The sequence below is a fragment of the Penicillium manginii genome (genome assembly GCF_028828005.1).
Source record: "Penicillium manginii strain IBT 31320 chromosome Unknown utg000001l:1.0-3466041.0:1.0-3467806.0, whole genome shotgun sequence".
Classification (NCBI taxonomy): Eukaryota; Fungi; Ascomycota; class Eurotiomycetes; order Eurotiales; family Aspergillaceae; genus Penicillium; species Penicillium manginii.
Window position 1 is genome coordinate 622,427 of NW_026643102.1, and position 18,212 is coordinate 640,638.

The window sequence follows — 18,212 nt, forward strand, 5'->3', positions numbered from 1 at the left end:
AAGTTGTATAACAATTTTCGGGAACATCCTGTTATTGCAGATTGCTTCCACTAATAAGGCTTGACACCAGCAAGTTGGAGCAGGCGATCAGTCAAGACGGGCTTCTCGAGAGGGTTGTCTCTTTCCAAGGGGTCAACCTTGCCGTCAACCATCGCCTTCCCATGTCCATGAATATTGCAGTGGGGCCAGTGAGTGGTGGTCTCCCAGCGGTGGAATATCTCCGCCTTTTTCTTCAGATCCTCAGGAGTAGCATGAGAAGCGGGCGTGTAACAAGCGTAGATGATGGTGCGAATCTCATCACTCTCCGGGAACTTCGCATAGTGCATAGAGCGAGAATCCCAAAGAATCAAATCTCCTGGCTCGGCACAGACCTTAATAAGATTACATCCTTGCTCTTCATACCACTTGACGTGGTGCTCTTTGAAGGGGTAAAAGTCGTAGTGCTTGGCTCCGATACCCTGGGTGCGGTCGGGAGGGTTGAGACTGAAGAAACGGTCGAAAAGCTTAGACGAGCCCTGCATGAGCATCAGACCGCCATCCTTGGGACCGGCCTCGCTCAAGTTGATGATTCCTTGAACGCAAGAAAGGCCTTTGCGTTCGGGCGCCTGATCAACATGGGGCCACGGTGACCACTCAACGTCAGTGCGGCCTGGCAGAGTCACATTGATAGTGTCGAAAGACACTAGCAACTCCTCAGTTCCCCAAATTTTGGCGAAAGCGGCAATGACCTCTGGTTCCCTTTTGCAAATTTTAGCGTCTGGAAATGGATATTAAATATTTTGAGGATCTTTAAGCTTACATTCGTGCGTCCCAGACGTATTTTTCATGCGCGGCGCAGTAGTTCAAGTACATTCCAGCCTTGAAACTCTGGGGCAAGTTTTCGGAAGTCCAGGTGCTGCGATCATTGATATCGAAAGCAGTGTCAAATGACTGCAGCCAATCAAGAGCTTTGTTGCGATATTTGAGTGCTTTCTCACGGGATATAACGCCCTTCAACACAGCATATCCTTTGCTGTAGAAGTCATCGCGCCAATCGCCGTAGGAGGTATTCGCGTTTTGATCGAGAACACCGGGTGCCATGATTGCGTGAGAATAAATTGGATAAAGAATTTAAATCAGTTGATATTCTGTTTCTCTTGATGAGATGAAGATTGCAGACTTGAGTGGTAGAGGTCGTGAATCGCAATACTCAGTCTTAAATAGGTGTGCTCGATCAAAGTATCAACAGGCTGTGAAGTATCGTCGCCACATCTCGGCCGCAATACCCGAGCATACCCGTTAAACTACAGAAGCCGAACCCCGGACTACCCCAGACGCAGATTTCGGAAATGTCAGTTGGCAGTGCTAAGCGACGCGGATCGATTGACTGAGGCCGATATCCCCGCAAAGCACGTCCCCCAGTCGGAGCTTCCGGTGGGGGAGGCGCGCATGTGGAGTCGGCAACGGAGCAACCCCGAGGAGTCGAACGTACTCGGCGGCCAAGAAAAGAGTATATCAACATCAATTGCAGTCAAATTTGGTGAAGTTAAAATCACATTTCTTTCGTCTTTGTCAGGCGACTGTGTCAACATCACTTCATTCAATATCTCACATCCTCGAAATGCCACCTCCCGCGCAAGTCGCCAATCTTGATATCAAGGCGCCTACAGTCGGTCATAATGGCTACCAGGGCTTCAATCCCCGCACTGAAACTCTTCCGAAGGGCTGGAATGGCTTCAATTCCCGTGCATTAAGTGAGGACTTGATTGTGCAGCATGATGTTGCAATTTGCGTTCGCGACGGTTGCACGCTTTATTGCGACATCTATCGGCCTGTGACCGAAGAGAAAGTTCCAGCAATTGTTGCATGGAGTCCGTTTGGAAAGAAGCACAATGGAATCAACATGATGAAGAAAGTCCGCTGGGGAGTTGGTGTTCCCGATGGCTGTCTGAGTGGCCTGGAACGCTTTGAGGGCCCCGATCCAGCCGAATACTGCCCTCAAGGATTCGCAGTTGTCAATGTTGATGCTCGCGGTGCCGGCGATTCCGAAGGTTCAATCGTGATCATGGGTTCTCAGGAAGGAGAAGATGGTCACGATGTGATTGAAGCCCTTGCCAAAATGTCTTGGTGCAATGGCAACCTGGGGCTGGCTGGTAATTCCCATTTGGGAATTGTGCAGTGGTTTATCGCCGCCACTCAACCTCCATCCTTGAAAGCCATAGCACCCTGGGAAGCATGTGGCGATCTTTACCGTGAGCAATTTGTTCGCGGTGGCGCATGGGATAATGGACTCTTCGATCTGATCACCCGCGAAACCATTCGTGGTAAACACGGCCTGGAGGATTTCAAGGAAATGTTCCGCCGCAGTCAGACTATCAACCCGTACTGGGCGGATAAGCGTGCCAAAATTAGCAAAATTCAGATCCCTACCTATGTCGTCGCCTCCTATTCCAGCTTTGTCCACACTATGGGCTCCGTTCGTGGGTGGCTGGAACTTGACACACCCGACAAATGGTTGCGATGGGATCCTTATCAAGAGTGGTATGATTTATGGGTTGAAAAGGAATCGCGAGACGAACTGGCATCTTTCTTCTCCAAGTACCTCAGAGGGGAAGATAATGGATGGGAGAAGACCCCTCGGGTTCGCATGGCCTCATTGAATTACGGTAATACCGCACCCGAGTATCCCATCGTGGTCGACAATTTCCCTCTGCCTAATACCGAGTACCGTGAACTCTTCTTCACACAGGACCGCAGCCTCGCTTCTCAAGTACCTGTGAAGCAAACCACCTTGTCTTATAACTCCGAAAGCAAGAGTGACCCCGTTGAAAACGTTGGCTTTACCTATACCTTTTCACACAAGGCTCGGCTCATGGGACTTCCTAAAGCGATGCTTCATATGTCTTGTGATGATCTAGACGACATGATTATCTATGTTCTCATCCGGAAACTTGATAAGCAAGGAAAAGAGATGATTAACGTCAACATCCCCCTCTCAGCCGCACCATACTCGAAAGTGGAAGATATTCCTCAAGACGAGTATAGCAACCTCACCATTTACTACGGCCCAACTGGAATTCTTCGTGCTTCGCATCGCCAGGTTGATCAGTCGAAATCTATCCATCCTCAGTATCCCTTCCATACACACTCCGAGGTGCAAAAGGTTCCTCCTGGCACGATCGTGGAGCTCGAGATTGGACTTTGGGCCATGGGTATCGATTTCGAAGCGGGTGAATCCCTTCGTGTGCAAGTCAGTGGAGAATACCCCTTGATTCAGGAAAGCAAGTATGCCAAAGTCGAGCTAGAGGCTCGTAATAAGGGTACTCACAAACTTCATCTTGGTGGCAAGTACCCATCTCGGATCATTTTGCCCTTCGTGTGAGGGATTTTTGTTCGTATATGAATTTCGTTGGTTGTGTATATTTCAATTTTTAGACTAGGAAGATAGACTTTTTGGCTGTCGTATCAATTTCTGAAAAGTAAAACTCACCCGGGGCATTTATTATAAAGTCCTGATTCATCAACTTGAAGTCTTGTTCATTTAGTTGACGTGTTTCATGACCGCCTAGGCGAGCGGGCCACCCCAAAACACATACTAGTAGTAAATAGGATAAATTATAATTCTATATCTCAACAATCTTTTCTATCCCAGAAAAAAATTAAGATAAGATGCTCTAAACAATATTTTTACCTAAGCTGATCTGTAAAATGCAGGTTTTAGATCTGAAACATATTTTTTAACAGAGATATATAATAGTACTGATGGGAATGTCAGGTTAATGTGAATAAACTACAAGGTGATCAATCAAGTTTTTTATATAATTATCTAAAATAATTTTTTTAGATTCCAAGTACACAGATATGTGATTATATTATTCTCTATAGTGATCAAAAATCTAATATCAATTACAATCAAAAGTCAATGGATATCACTTTGTTGTTCAGATATGCAAAGTTATAATTCGTTTTGGTACTGCATTATCTAGGCTTGGGTTTCAGTACAATATATGGCACTAGGGCCTGGTAGTATGCACAGATAAGTAACTAGTCAATAACTAGTCATTAATAGTCTTTTCCAACATAGGAATCATGCTTTCTTGATAGTCTAAAGCGGTATCGACACAATTGATGAACCCCGGAATTCGTAGTGATGTGTCGGCTTCTGCAGCAAGGGACGTCATAGATTGCCAAGTTGAAGAGTCCTGCTGGCGCCAATTCACGATTATAGGTACTGGTAAACCCCAGAGCTACCGGTCGCAAGGACGCTGAGTTCACGATTTATTCCAATGAGATCCCGAGGTCGACTCCCGTTTACGGATACACTTGAAGCCAACCTTGGAACTTTTCGCGCTGGGCTCGGAACTTTGGAACTTGAAGGTATTCTAATATAATAACACACTGGCAGATCTCGCTCCACTAATTAGCAGCTACGGCCCATTTCCCGAACGTAAATTGAGTATTGCACATGTTAGTTAGCTCCCAATCCTCTGCTCCAATTTCGACCGGAGTTCCCTCATCCTCCACGTCTCCAACAAGCCCAGCAACGAACATTGCGCTCATGATATGATCGTCAGTAGCATGGGCTTCCCGATACTTTGGAATTTTCATCAGCATAGTGAGACTCCTCCTCAGAAGCGGCCCAGAAGCTTTAGTCATGGCATCTTCGACTTCCTGCCTGAAATCCAAGGCCCAGTCCCCTGGAGGCGTGGGCATCGCAAAGTTGTCCGCATAGCGGAGCAGCGGCCACCACACATTGCGGTACAGATTGTGTACTGTACCACCGGACCCAATAAACAAGACTTTTTCTCGACGAAGTGGTCTTAAGGCCGCCCCAACTCGCAAATGATAATGTGGGTCGAAACGTGCGTTCATGCTGATTACTGTTGTGGGAGGGCAGCCCTGGGGAAATGTGCGTATCAAGATAAGGTATACGTCGTGAATCCAGTCGAATTTTGGATTTGCCGATGCGTTGAAGCCAGCATTTCGAAGGGCTGAAATAACTCGCTCACACATTGGAAGATCAGGAACCAATTTGTAGTCGACATATTTGCTAGGGTGAACGCCGCCAATTGGTGCTTTTTGGGGGTTCGGGCTGGTGGCGACTTGAATTTCGTCCCCAGTAGCAGCCCAATGCGCGCCCTTGTAATTCGAAATAGTAAGATCACAATTCAGAATCACGATATAGAACTCCCATATTCACGTACCATGATCACGACATGTTCAATACCATTCCGACGCGCCGCATCGCCACATTCCTTCCAATAATCGGCGGAATCGGACTGTTCGCCGAGCATGGCCGTTGTATCCATGGGAAAAGAAATGAACGGGAGCCAGGCCGTTCTCCATGGCAGTCGAGTTCTTCAAATGTATGATGCTGTGAGTAGTAATTGACGATTGCCGTGATTCAAATACTTCACCGGAAGAGGTGGGGGATGGCGCCAAGCTCGGCCCGGGTTTCTGGGGAAGCCCATAGATTTTCTCCAAAAGACCCCCGGTATATTTGCTAAACATACCCTCCACTTGGCTCCGCGGACTTCTCATACGAGCCTGGCTGCCCCCCCTCTACATTCCGCCCGACTTCTCCATGGCTTCGCCGGATGCTGACGCGGGGAACGCGCCGCCCAATCCGAAACGCGTAAAGGCTGGGAAAGATTCTAACGCGGGATATTGGTGTGAGAAGTGCAACAAATCCTTTGAGCGTTCGGATCACTATGCTCGACATGTGCATTCTCGTTAGCGCTTCACTTTCCTGTAATTCTCAAGTGCTCCGTACTAACTCACGCCGCAGACGAAGACTTGCGGCCGTATCGCTGCCCTATTTGTCCAAAGGCTTTCAATAGGGGGTAGGGGCAAGCCATATGCATGACTTCCTGCGCTATTGTTAAAGCAGATGCTGATGGTTAGCCACAGGGATCTTCTCTATCGGCACAAACAGACTCATCCACGCAAAGAGGGAGCCCCTCGGTCAACACGGGCCAGTCGAGCATGCCAAGCATGTGTCCGGAGCAAGTCCAAATGCACTGACCAAAAACCGTGTCAGCGTTGCTTAAGCCGAGGAGAGCCATGCTTGCCATCTAAGAAGGATCGTGATATTCAAAGTGATTCCCATTTGAGTCTTGTCCCTGAGGTTGACCAGCCCAACCTTCTGCCATCCCATTCCAACGAACTTGATGATGGAGGCTTTGGTATCGCGTCTCCAACAGCCACAGTGGACCCGTTGCAGCCACTTGAACTGCAACAACTTGTAGAGCCAATAATGGACGAGACGACAACATATCCAGCTACGGCTCTACATTTCGCAACTCCCATTGATTACTTGTCATCTCCTTATGCACATGGCTTTTCTTTCACCGATGGTTTCTTGCTTTCACCTGCGCCAGGTAATCTTGATGGTGGGTGTTTCGAGCTGGATCTGGAGACCCTCCAAGCTTTGATGCAACCGGTTCCGAATGAGATGCAAGGATCGGTCGAGACAGACACGAGCGGACTAACGCATGCTAGCCCGGCGTCATCGAGATTCGAATTCTTCAAGCGGTCGCCATGGCTGTGGACACCAGTGCATGTTGACAATGCATACGCCGGCCAGGAGAGCCTCCGTGTCAATGAGAAGGCTGTTGACTCCATGTTTCGGAGAACCCAACAGTATTCTATCAGGGGGAAGTTTACTTCGACCGTCGTTGATTCTAGTTGTCGCGACCGAATACTTTTTATGATTCACAATGCCCCCCCATTCTACTGCTCCCATGCAGGCGTTTCCCTCGGAGTCGTATCTAGACCGCATGGTTCAGATTTATTTTGGGTGGCAAAGCTTGGAACCTTCTAGTTGGATTCACGGTCCATCATTCTCAGTAACAGACTGTCATACCGAGCTTCTCGCCACTGTCATTGGCGCCGGTGCTTCATCAATATCAATCGACAGTGTTTGCAGAATGGGATATGCCCTTCTGGAGCGATCACGTCTATCCCTCTCGGCATCAGTATGTGAAAGCATCCCTTTTGAATATGCCTGTGGACCCGTATTAACCGTCATCCAAGATTGAGAAAGACAATAGTCGCGTTCGAGATCTGCAAACTATTCAGACATACCTGCTTTGGACTTCGGTTAGCCTGTGGAGTGGATTCAAACGCAACATGGAAGTTGCTGAAACTTTCTTATCGGCTCCTGTGACGGTATGAGCTAGTGAATCCTGAAAGAGTCGATTTACTAACCGGGTGTTATATAGATGCTTCGTCGATACGGATGCTTCTCACGAACGATATATGTGAAATCAATATATCCTCTTCCAGAAGATGATGCCTTTACTACAGAGGCGAAGTGGAATGCATGGGTGAAGCAGGAGTCACTGAAAAGGTTCGTTTTTAATTCGAATCGTCGAACATTCAAATCAGAACTGCTGCTTATTTTGTCACCAAATTCAGAACAGCCATATTTGCCGTGCTCACCGATCTTCGTTGCTCGATGGCGTACCTCAAGCCGCCTAATTGCTCTGTAACTGAACTTTCATGTCCACTGCCCCTTGCGCGGGAGATATGGCTAGCACCGACGGCAGCTGCTTGGAAAGACGCGTTACTTTCCTGTGCGATATCATTTGATGAAGACCCTTCCTGGTTAGCGATTGCACAAAATCCATCCATGCTTGACAACTTGCCATCTCACTATGATAAACCTCTCATTGCCTTGGTAGCAATGCATGGCTTTTGGTCTCAAGTCTGGGCATACCAAGAAGGACAACGATTCTTTCGGGCCAGCGGGCAACTATCCGTCCAAGCTACAACAATACTTTGGCTGTCCTGCCAGCATGAAGATCTCATGAAACGCATTGGAAATTCCCAACAAGCGCTCTCAAATCAAGGACCCGATGCCTTCCATATTCAAATAGTTGCAGAGTTCTGCTTGATGGCACTCAATGTGTCCCCTCGAGAACTACAACAGTTTGCAGGAAGACTCGGGGAAGAAGAGGCTGCCACTACTCATCACCTTTTACGCGACTGGATGGCAGGACCTGAATTTAAAACAGCCGTGTGGCATGCGGGCCAGATTTTACGCATTGCAAGATCGGCTCCCACAGCTCAATTACGGGAATATTCGGCCGTCGCTGTCTACCAAGCGAGCTTGACTTTATGGGCGTACGGCCTATTTTCCATAAGCATGAGCAGAATGATATCTTCAGATATGTTCCAAACAATGACATATGGAAACGAGGATTGCCTGGTCTTATTAGATGGCCCTAATACCCCCGATACGACTGGCTTTGTAATGTTTGGAAAAGGAAAACCGGGAATATCGGTTGGGTCAGAGAAATTATTCTGTCCGTTGACCGACATCCGAGCCATCATGGCAGCGGCATGCAATGTCTATCGAGACAATTTTAATCCCGAGACGGAGACCTTCCCTCCTTTGCTGGAAAGCATGATGAACTTGATGACTGATTTGGGGAATATTGACACGGCTTCTTTCTGATATATCTTTTTTCTTGAGAAACAGCCCTTCTAAGATTGTTGTAGATCAACAAAATGTATAATTAAGATACGAAAAAGCATTTACTTAGAAACCACATTCTGGTAGTATCGGTCTTTAAAGTAATTTCGCTATTGTCCATCGAGCTATCGGATACTAGTAGAAGAAAAAACAACAACATCAAACCCCTTTTCACTTCGCGAGACGCCAGTGCATTTGATACGCAATCGCGGTAGGTACACCCTTTGTGAATATGGCCCACCACTTCGCGCTGCGGACACCACTCTCTTCTTCCATCGGACATAACTCTCGACGGAATCTTCTCTACGTCCGAAAACGTACTATGGGAGGGGAGAAAAACGTCCCCCCCACACGAATACTCCCCAAGGCTCATGAGCCAATGAAATTTGGATTTCCGCAAATCAATATTGACAGCACCCGGAAATGTCACTATCCCCCACCGGATTATTCCTCGGGTGCCTCACTCCTCGGCAATCTCGGCCGTTACCCCCTTGATTTATGTTATTAGATGGCTGGGTTCATTTATTTCTAATACACCTTCACAACTCGAAGCTCGCTGTTATCCGGTTACCAGACATCAGGATGGTTGGATCCCGTGAAGCAGAACGCCTACACATTCTTATTGCAGGGGCTGGCATCGGCGGTCTCTCGGCAGCAATTGCGCTTCGACAAGCTGGCCATGTAGTGGATGTATGTTTGTAATTTTGACACTATTGATTTGAGTGATGACTGACTTGCCTCACATCTAGGTCTTTGAATCTTCTCGGTTCGCAGTGGAGCTCGGTGCCGCAATTCACCTTCCTCCAAATGTGAACGGGCTGCTGCGCCGAATCGGTGTTCAGCCAGACGACTTCCAGTGCAACGACGCAGAGTTTGTAAGGAAATTCTATCTCTATCGGCCATGCCTGGAGAGTTCCACAAGCTCAATTTCATAGGTTTCGGTTTTCGACTCCCAAGGTAACCTTATTAGCTCCAAGGATGTCCGAAATCTGCGCGAGATCTACCCATTTGTACGTGACGTCCTTGCGCTTGTTTTATGATTCCAAGCTGATCAGTTATTGCTCAACTAGCCCTGGCAACTTGCTCATAGAATTGATCTACATGATGCATTAAAAGACAAGGCGACCTCACTGAAAGGCACTGGAGTTCCCGTCAAAATTCATCTGCGCAGCAAGGTTGTCGACTGCCATCCCGCCAGCCCTTCGCTAACCCTGATTGATGGGACCGAGGTCAAAGGAGATCTTCTCATTGGCGCGGATGGTGTTCATGTAAGTAAATTAGCAGAAGTCCTTCCTCAACAGAAACAATTTTGACGATTGACTTTTCCGCCTAGTCATCCCTTCGAACCAAAATCGCTCGAGAGGATATTGCAGCAGAGCCATCTGGTGGAAGTGCTTTCCGCTTTCTTGTTCCGATGTCCAAGGTCAAAGCCAATCCAGTCACCGCATCCCTTGTTCAGAAGGCAGGAGAACTTCAATTTTGGGATGGCCAGTATCGTCGGCTGGTGATCTATCCTTGTCGGTAAGTCGCGTTGTCAGTTCTATCCCTTGTGGTTCGCACCGCTCACATTTACTTACCTCTCAGAAACAATACCGAGCTAAATTTTGTTTGTTTACACCCAGACACTGAAAGCGATGGGTCAAATGAAGGTAGTTTGATCATCTTTCATCGTCACGATTAATTACTCACAAAACATAAATATTAGGTTGGAACGTTGCCGGTTCGCAAGACAACCTGCTTAGGGTCTTTGACGAATTTTCAACTCCCATGAAATCGCTCCTTGCAATGGCAGACCCCGATTCGATCAAGCTCTGGAGGCTTCTCGATCGCAAGGCTCTTGGCACCTGGATTAATGGCAATAGCTGTCTCATTGGAGACGCAGCCCATCCATTTCTCCCGCGTGAGTGGTCACATAATCCTCGGTTAGCTATTTCTTTCGTCGAACAAGGTACTGACATTTCGCGAAGATCAGGGACAAGGTGGTGCTCAAGCAATTGAAGATGTAAGACCATATGGCCATACCAGGGCATATGACTCCTGTGCTGATTTCGTATAGGGAATCGCGCTTGGCGCTTTGTTTCCCCTGGGCACCCCTCGGGCGGAGATCCCTGAACGTCTGGAGTTATATATGGAATGTCGTTATGACAGAGCAACCATGATCCAGAATTTCTCTCGACAAGCAGCTTTCAAAATTAGCGCGAAGGATGATGTTGGGGGTACATCTACCGATCGTTTGTCTCCCATTCAGCCCCCGGAGTGTCTCTGCGCTTGGATTTTAATGTCATGCTCTAGCTCTGGAATTTATGCGGACCAATTTCGGGCACGATGCATGCGACTTCGCCGCAAATGTGCTGCGTAAACATATGGGTATGGAATAATTGTGGAAAAAATAAACGTGACAAACCAATGCTCACCCTTTCATAGTCAGTCGGATCCCAAAGGATGACACATTGTCTACTGCCTTCGGCCTCGCAGGACCATTCGTCCTAGGATTCCTTGGGCCCGACGGCATTCTCGGATCTCCCTCTCAGCGATCGCTCGAAATCGAATTCCGCGCCCGTCGGAACTACCTCGAAACATTTCTGCCAACTGTGAAATCACGCATCACCTCTCCCGGTGGCTGGGCCAAAGCTTCCTGGATCACCCGGCGGCTCCAGTCAACCGAGTGGAAGGGAGAAAGTGAAGTCACCCTTGTGGGTCTGAACATTCCAAACGCCCTTCTTTCGCACGATGGGGAGGGTTCCGGGAATTTTACTCCCATTGTTTTCTGTGAAAATGCCGAGTTTGTGATTTCTGCGCGCGAGGAGCTCAGCCTGCCCATTTTGCTTGCTGATATCACGGAGAGTATCATGGGCTCTGGTTATCGGATAAGTGTCGGAGCTTCGGGTAAGGTTTTTATGAGTCTTCACGCAACTCTTTATGCCCAATGTTCTGGATGCTGAAAGAGGAAGCATATGGCTTGGAAGTGCCAAGATTTTCATGACGACAATTGAGCCAAACGTGCTTGATGCAGTGTTCCCTGGCTTAGCGAATGTGATCATGCGTCTACAAGGCCTTGATATTAAGAGTCCAGTTATCACCCACTCTGATACGCAGATTAACTGACGCATAAGACTTGACAACACCCGATAAATGGTCAAGTTCGTTATCTATTCAATTCTATTCATCTCTAAGTGGTTCAGGCTGTTTGAGTCCAGTTCAAATTTTTCTTCTAGCATTTTTACGGTTGTATTAGGTCGTATTTTTCTTTCTATTTCTGTCAGATAAGATTATCAATTCGAGCGTGAAGCAACATTGGAAGGTTGCATCTGTCATGACAAATTGGGGGTTCACATCGATTCTTAAATGTGACGAAAGGCGCTTGAAACGGCATTGCCATTGGGCTTGAAGTATTGAACGGAAAATCAATCAATCCAAATACCAAATCAAAGCCCGAAGCCACTTAAGTATCTACTTACGAGGTTAAAAAGGCAACTCGAAAGAAAAAGAATGTGAGGTGATCTAGCATTGCGCTCCAGGCCTCTGGTTACACTGCTCAACCTGCGAAGTCATGCACAGCTAATTCCGCATGGTGCTGTTTGCTGTTTGCGTGTTTTTTATCTCAACCCCACCCACTGGCAGAAAGGCATAGACTTTATTAGTGAGGTGTGCGATCGTCATAGTCGATATAATCGGCCTTCACCACGTTATCAACTTTACATCCATAGGCCTGTCCAATATCCAATGCTATGCCCTGGGCAAAGCGCGCCATTTCTATACTACCCCCATGTCTCACGATTCCCCTCGTGTGCCACATTGCCTGCTGTGGAGATCCGGAGCAGATCAATGCCGCCGTGGTGCACATCTGAGTTTCCACCGCGTTCAATATGGTATCCTCACTCAACCACTGCTCATATATAGCCTCCAGATTCAGCAGATCTTTGCCCTTGGATTAGCAAGCTTGCTATTAGGCTTCCCTGGAAAGAGGAAGACTCACATAGGTCTGGTTGGTATTTGAAATTCTTGTCTCGGTTTGACTGTGCTGCTGCAGGTGTCCAGAGAGTGTCAAAATGGCGCCGACCACGTTCACGTCGCTCCGCGCTTGTCTCCCCATTCTTCAAAGCCTCCGTCCTGAGATGAAACATGGTTAATATTTGGCGTTCCATAAGATCATCAACGAGCACGAACCTGGGACCGTAGTGATCAATCTGCTCCTCTTTCAGAGTCGCGAAAAGAGGCAGGAGAGCCTGCAAAGAACGAGGAACTCCATACAAAATACTTGTTTTCAAAACTGCCTCTTTGAGTCTCCTCTGTACGTGCTTCTCGTCAGGGAGACTCATTCCCTTTGTCACCATTTGGTACAGTTCAGCCACGTCGGGACCAGCGCCTGCAGCCGCCATTGCAACAGCCTATACAGTACATTTCTGTCATTTCATGTCCTTTCAATGGATCTCGGATGATATTGGCTTCTTAGACTTACTGCAATCATGTACCATTGGTCTTTTGCATCAACACTCCCCTCTGAGCGAACCTGGATTTCCTGCAAAAGTTTTAAGGGCGCCATTATCCTCAATCTCGCAGATATCACTGATCCAACAATCCCCGGACTTGCTATTAATTGTGCAACCTTTCGAAATAATAAATGAATTCATCAATTCCGACCCTCGACCCTCCCCCACCGGACCTTCGGCTCAAGTACTCCGGTGTGCACCCCCACTGAATGAATCGAGACTATTTATTGACTTGCTCGAGCGTGATCAATATCCCATAAATCACGCTTGTTACAACAAGTCCGGCTTTCCTACCCCCAGCCTCTTTCATCAAACGCCTTTGAACATCATGAGTGCCCAGCCTCTTCCAACTGTTCGCCGGCTCGTCACCGGTCACAACGGCGAGGGAAAAGCAATTGTCTGGAAGGACGATGAAATCAGTGGATCCCAGGCGGAACACGGACCTTTCCTGACACGCCTGTGGTCGTCATCCGAACTGCCACCTGATGTCAATACCTCTCAGGACCTTGGACTAGTCGATACAGGGCTGGCAAACAATGGCACAATATGCCGAGTCGTCGACTTTCCACCAAAATCTGTTGGCATGGTCCACCGATCAATCACTCTCGACTACATCTACGTTCTTGAAGGAGAAGTCACTTTAACTCTCGACGATGGCTCCCGGACAAAAGTGAAAAAGGGCGAAATAGTGGTACAACAGGGTACAATGCATGGATGGGATAACGAGACTACAGAATGGTCGCGGCTGTTATGTATTCTGATTGCGGCGAAACCTCCAGTCGTGTCAGGTCGGGAACTGCAGGCCGAAGTTCCTTTCCAGGTGTAGAGGTATTCCTCATATTGCACCTCAACTAGAAATTGTTTTTCTTTTTGCCATCTTGTCCACTCGTGTAGCAAGACATCCTTCCTCCATAGATTGAAGCGTTTCTCTCCTTTCAGTAGTAGATGAATAGGAACTTTCAAGTTTGCAAAAGTTAGAGCCAAAATAGTTCATATAGAGAGGATTGTGCAGATTTCTACATTGAGGAAAAAGAGAATTAGCTCCTAAGTTTCCCTTAAAATACAAATGATACCAGGCTTGTTAGATCTCATTCAAGTTGATCGAGGGACCCAACTTGAATCTTTCCTGGTTGCCCAAGTGGGCATTCTGTGCCCACCCAACAGCTCGAATGTTCTGCTCGGGGCAACTGAGATATATCTCTTACCTCCAAGCCCGGAGGTTCCCCAGACTGCCCAGGTGGCGAGTCAATTGATGAGTACAAAAGTAGAAAGCCACTGGCAACACCGTGACTCACCTGGGCATGGATCGTTCTGGTAAATTCGAGATAAATGCAGGAATAGCCACAACGCGTAGACAGTAAACTGGTGAGTTATCGTCTTCCGGCTTCTGCTTCGCGTGCTTCGCGTTTCCGGGTCCCCCACCGGAAGCGATGCGGGGAAATTGTGGGGATACAATCGAAGCCGACGGAGTCCATCCTTTTTGATTCCGATCCAATGTATCGAAATAATGCTATATAGCGGTATTAGAAGAAGCGGAATCTTCACCTCCGTGAAACATACCCTATAGAAAAAGATCGATCGTGAAAGTTCAAAAAACAGAATGTCTCATCAAATTGGCGGTATTGATGTCGTCTTTACGGCGTCGAACCCAAATTACCACAACTACTGGACCGATTTCCGACCTTCCAGTAAGGTCATCCTCCCTAAAGGATGGCAACGGGAACCGGGATTTCGTGCGTTGAGCGAACCGATTATTTGGGAGAAGGATGTTCCCATCGCGATGCGAGACGGAGTCGTTCTCCGGGGAGACATTTTCCGCCCGTTCTCCAAGGACAGCGCTCCATTGCCTGCACTTCTCCCATGGAGCCCATACGGAAAGACCGGAAGTGGTGAGTATTTCTAGTGATTTTGAATTGAATCAAAACTGACATTTTTCCAACTTGAAGGCCATCATCAAACAACCAGCTTTACCTGGCTGGGCGTACCAAAGGCCTCCTTGAGCGGTCTTGAAAAGTTCGAGGCGCCTGATCCAGCCGAGTGGTGCCCACGTGGGTATGCCATCGTAAATGTTGACGCGCGAGGATGCTTTGACTCCGAAGGCGACATTTTCATTTTCGGTACTCAGGAGGGCCGCGATGGACACGATACGATTGAGTGGATCGCAAAACAATCTTGGTGTGATGGAAATGTTGCTCTTGTTGGAAACTCGTGGCTATCAATCACCCAGTGGTCAGTGAATTAAGTCTATGATGGATGCTTGCGCCAACTTATCAATTCATAGGTTGATCGCAGCCGAGAAGCCCCCGCATCTGAAGGCAATCGCCCCATGGGAAGGACTGGGCGATTACTATCGTGAGAGCATCTGCCGCGGTGGAATTCCTAACCCTATGTTCTGGGATCTTCTGATGAGGGAGTTCAACGGAAAGACACAACGCGAAGACGTTGCAGCCATGATTGAGAAGTATCCCCTTATGAATTCATACTGGGAAGATAAACGACCGAGGCTCCAAGATATCAACATTCCCATGTACATCTTGGCGAGCTATTCGACCGGGCTACACACCGAAGGATCTCTACGTGCGTGGAAATATGCTGGGTCGGACCAAAAATGGTGAGATTTCCCCACTGCCGTGAATTCTACGTATTAAAGAATCGACTAACGGTTTCACTATCAGGCTTCGGATCCATCCCACTCAAGAATGGTTTGATATTTATCAACCCCTGGCCAATGATGATCTCCAGCGCTTCCTCGATCATTTCCTACTCGGTCGCAACAACGGATGGGAGCTCACACCCAAGGTTCGCCTCTCCTTATTGAGATACAACAAGGCTCCTATCAGCTTTCGTGCGGAGGACAGCTACCCTCCTTCTCGTGTGGAGTATAAGACCTTCTATCTTGACGCTACTAAAGAGACCAAAAGTGTTGCTGGCTCCTTGCAGATTGAAGCTCCAACCGAAATGGTCAGCGCCTCATACCAGTCTGATTCGTGGGAAGATGACGGTTCTTTTTTTACCCTTACATTCAAGGAGCCTACTGAGTTGATTGGAAGTTCTCTGGTAAGTTCATTGCACTTATGTGGTTCTCGGATAGAACCTTTCACTAATCGTGATATTTTTAAAGCTCAAAGTATTCATTTCATGTGATGACATGGATGATATGGATGTGTATGTCATTCTCCGAAAGCTCAATCGCTCCGGTGAGCCTCTGCTCAATTATAATATCCCGTGGGAGCATCAAAAGCCCGGTACGACTGCGGATATGATTCCAGATGAAAATATCTACAAATATGTCGGGCCAAGTGGACGCCTTCGCGCTTCCAAGCGAGCTTGCACTACCGAAGAACCCGACATGCTCGAGAGTCGGAAGAAGAACCAGGAGCCCACAGAGCTATTCTTCCCACATGAAAAGTCAGAGAAGGTCCCGGCTGGACAAGTAGTTGAGCTCAAGATTCCCATCTGGGCTGGAGGTATTTGCTTCGACGAAGGAGAGTCGCTGAGGTTGGAGATTAAGGGCCATGATCCGATTCTCCCGGAATACCCAGCGTTACGGAAGGGTCCTAAAAATTTGAATAAAGGACGGCATGTGATTTATACGGGAGGGAAGTTTTCATCCTCTTTGACTATTCCATTGACTAGGGTGTAAGGATATGGAACGCGCAAGAAAACAGACAATGTCAAGGGAAGAAGGCTAACAATGTGTCGCGGTGATGACGACCGTAAGACGTGCTATAACTTTTTTCATTTTGTGGTGAACACTGCCCATTGCTTCCAACGTTTAAGTCTATTGTGCAAACATGTAAGCACCAGAAAAAGAATTTAACAGAATAGATACTAGGACATCCATTGGTAAACTTGAGTAATGATTAGATTGTGATAAGGATAAAGCAGAGACAGTCGATATACTGTCTTAAACGATAGAAGATTCGTATGCAGCATCAGGTAAAGAAGAGAAAAAAACGTATTACCCCACCATAACGCGTCCAGCTGCGCAATCTCGGCGAACGCGATGGTCGCCGTGATGACAATTCGCGAGAAATTTCAGGGAATGCTGCTCAAGAGAATTTCGGGCAGAACTAAGAGTTGATTGGTAGTCCCCTCAACGAAAGTCTTTTCCTTTGATAGATGTCAAGAAGAGGAGAACTTGGAGGTCCCAGGTGTGCGGGATGGCCTCGGGTGACCAGGAGGATCGAATGATCGGAAATTTAGCTGCGGCTTCCTTAGCTATTGATTAGTCGACCCCGGGGTCTTGGATGAATCATCCCCTCCCTTCTTAAAGGTCGTGCCTAAAATCAATCCAGCAATCTATGGTGACTCATGCGGGTAGCAAATATGGTCTTGAAGACTACCTTTCCATCAAAACAATCATCACCGGGGACATCGATACATTGACACGGCTGTGATGGATCTAGATTTTATTATATGGCAGAATAGACTGAACCAAAGCCTCAATTGAGGACCGGCAACAAAACAAAGTTCTCTTTACTATCGTCAATTACACTGCTCAGACTATCGACTATAAAATTACTTCCCACCACCACCAAGAACACCCTTCACCCCCTTCACACCACCAGAAAGACCACTCCCAATAGACCCAATCAATCCATCACCTTTCTCAGCACCCATCCCCTCACCCAAAAACTGCCCCCTCTCATCCTTCCCATTCCGCTCAGCCCGATTAATCCCCTCCTTTGAAACAAACTGACCAACCGGACTCAAAAGACCCTTATCCCCAATCTGATTCGCAACCAGATTCGACGTATCATCTTGAGCCTGATCAACCTGATCGATACCCGTGATTTTGGTCTTGGAAAGCGAGTCTATCGATACCGGCCTCGGTTAGCAACTATGGGCCGAAGAGAATTTTCAAGCTTCGCAAAAAAAAACATACCCTTCGTCGCATAGGAAGCCTTATTATCGCCCTTCCCGAACCACCTCAGATATTGGTCTTCTATCCAAGGCATCCAGGACTCGTATTGGGAGTTGTACGCATTTTGAGCCCAGGCTTTGTAGGATTGTTTCTCTTCTTTATCGGCACTCGGCTGATTTATTCCCTTCGAGCTCCCGGTTCCCTGCTCGGATTGGAGATGTTGCTTCACGCTTTCCGGTACGTTCATGGTGATCGGTTCGAATTTGAAGTTGTTCGACCTTCGAGTTCGAGTCAAGTTGATTTTGTGCGGTCACGATCCGATTTCAACAGTATTTTGACACGGCAACTTCAAGTAGGCCCTGAATTTTCCAAAATGTGCCAGTTGTTTGGAAAATAC

At 47.6% G+C, this 18,212-nt stretch overlaps 9 protein-coding genes across 9 annotated transcripts; 5 read left to right on the plus strand and 4 right to left on the minus strand.

Annotated features, from left to right (window-relative positions):
* Positions 1-50: 50 nt before the first annotated feature.
* N7533_000225 (uncharacterized protein) lies at positions 51-1,080 on the minus strand (the record flags this gene model as incomplete). The annotated part of the gene is made up of 2 exons (XM_057096875.1): positions 51-738; positions 800-1,080. The coding sequence occupies 2 exons, from the start codon at positions 1,078-1,080 to the stop codon at positions 51-53; spliced, it is 969 nt and encodes a 322-aa protein (XP_056965368.1).
* A 520-nt stretch (positions 1,081-1,600) lies between these two features.
* Positions 1,601-3,361, plus strand: N7533_000226 (CocE/NonD family hydrolase; the record flags this gene model as incomplete). The annotated part of the gene is made up of 1 exon (XM_057096876.1): positions 1,601-3,361. One exon carries the CDS (start codon positions 1,601-1,603, stop codon positions 3,359-3,361), a length of 1,761 nt encoding a protein of 586 aa, XP_056965369.1.
* A 1,034-nt stretch (positions 3,362-4,395) lies between these two features.
* N7533_000227 (DODA-type extradiol aromatic ring-opening family dioxygenase) lies at positions 4,396-5,288 on the minus strand (the record flags this gene model as incomplete). Its single annotated transcript, XM_057096877.1, has 2 exons — positions 4,396-5,118; positions 5,184-5,288. 2 exons carry the CDS (start codon positions 5,286-5,288, stop codon positions 4,396-4,398), a joined length of 828 nt encoding a protein of 275 aa, XP_056965370.1.
* Positions 5,289-6,235: 947 nt separating this feature from the next.
* On the plus strand, positions 6,236-8,440 carry N7533_000228 (uncharacterized protein; the record flags this gene model as incomplete). The annotated part of the gene is made up of 5 exons (XM_057096878.1): positions 6,236-6,652; positions 6,729-6,956; positions 7,015-7,149; positions 7,203-7,330; positions 7,399-8,440. The coding sequence occupies 5 exons, from the start codon at positions 6,236-6,238 to the stop codon at positions 8,438-8,440; spliced, it is 1,950 nt and encodes a 649-aa protein (XP_056965371.1).
* A 600-nt stretch (positions 8,441-9,040) lies between these two features.
* On the plus strand, positions 9,041-11,563 carry N7533_000229 (FAD-dependent oxidoreductase; the record flags this gene model as incomplete). Its single annotated transcript, XM_057096879.1, has 11 exons — positions 9,041-9,148; positions 9,208-9,333; positions 9,394-9,468; positions 9,529-9,726; positions 9,792-9,979; positions 10,201-10,358; positions 10,426-10,460; positions 10,515-10,674; positions 10,751-10,825; positions 10,883-11,344; positions 11,472-11,563. The coding sequence occupies 11 exons, from the start codon at positions 9,041-9,043 to the stop codon at positions 11,561-11,563; spliced, it is 1,677 nt and encodes a 558-aa protein (XP_056965372.1).
* A 532-nt stretch (positions 11,564-12,095) lies between these two features.
* N7533_000230 (uncharacterized protein) lies at positions 12,096-13,001 on the minus strand (the record flags this gene model as incomplete). The annotated part of the gene is made up of 4 exons (XM_057096880.1): positions 12,096-12,376; positions 12,435-12,568; positions 12,626-12,846; positions 12,918-13,001. The coding sequence occupies 4 exons, from the start codon at positions 12,999-13,001 to the stop codon at positions 12,096-12,098; spliced, it is 720 nt and encodes a 239-aa protein (XP_056965373.1).
* A 275-nt stretch (positions 13,002-13,276) lies between these two features.
* On the plus strand, positions 13,277-13,774 carry N7533_000231 (cupin domain-containing protein; the record flags this gene model as incomplete). The annotated part of the gene is made up of 1 exon (XM_057096881.1): positions 13,277-13,774. The coding sequence occupies one exon, from the start codon at positions 13,277-13,279 to the stop codon at positions 13,772-13,774; it is 498 nt and encodes a 165-aa protein (XP_056965374.1).
* A 774-nt stretch (positions 13,775-14,548) lies between these two features.
* Positions 14,549-16,591, plus strand: N7533_000232 (CocE/NonD family hydrolase; the record flags this gene model as incomplete). The annotated part of the gene is made up of 5 exons (XM_057096882.1): positions 14,549-14,837; positions 14,895-15,177; positions 15,230-15,559; positions 15,624-16,005; positions 16,070-16,591. 5 exons carry the CDS (start codon positions 14,549-14,551, stop codon positions 16,589-16,591), a joined length of 1,806 nt encoding a protein of 601 aa, XP_056965375.1.
* Positions 16,592-17,469: 878 nt separating this feature from the next.
* Positions 17,470-18,062, minus strand: N7533_000233 (uncharacterized protein; the record flags this gene model as incomplete). Its single annotated transcript, XM_057096883.1, has 2 exons — positions 17,470-17,765; positions 17,837-18,062. 2 exons carry the CDS (start codon positions 18,060-18,062, stop codon positions 17,470-17,472), a joined length of 522 nt encoding a protein of 173 aa, XP_056965376.1.
* Positions 18,063-18,212: the final 150 nt, after the last annotated feature.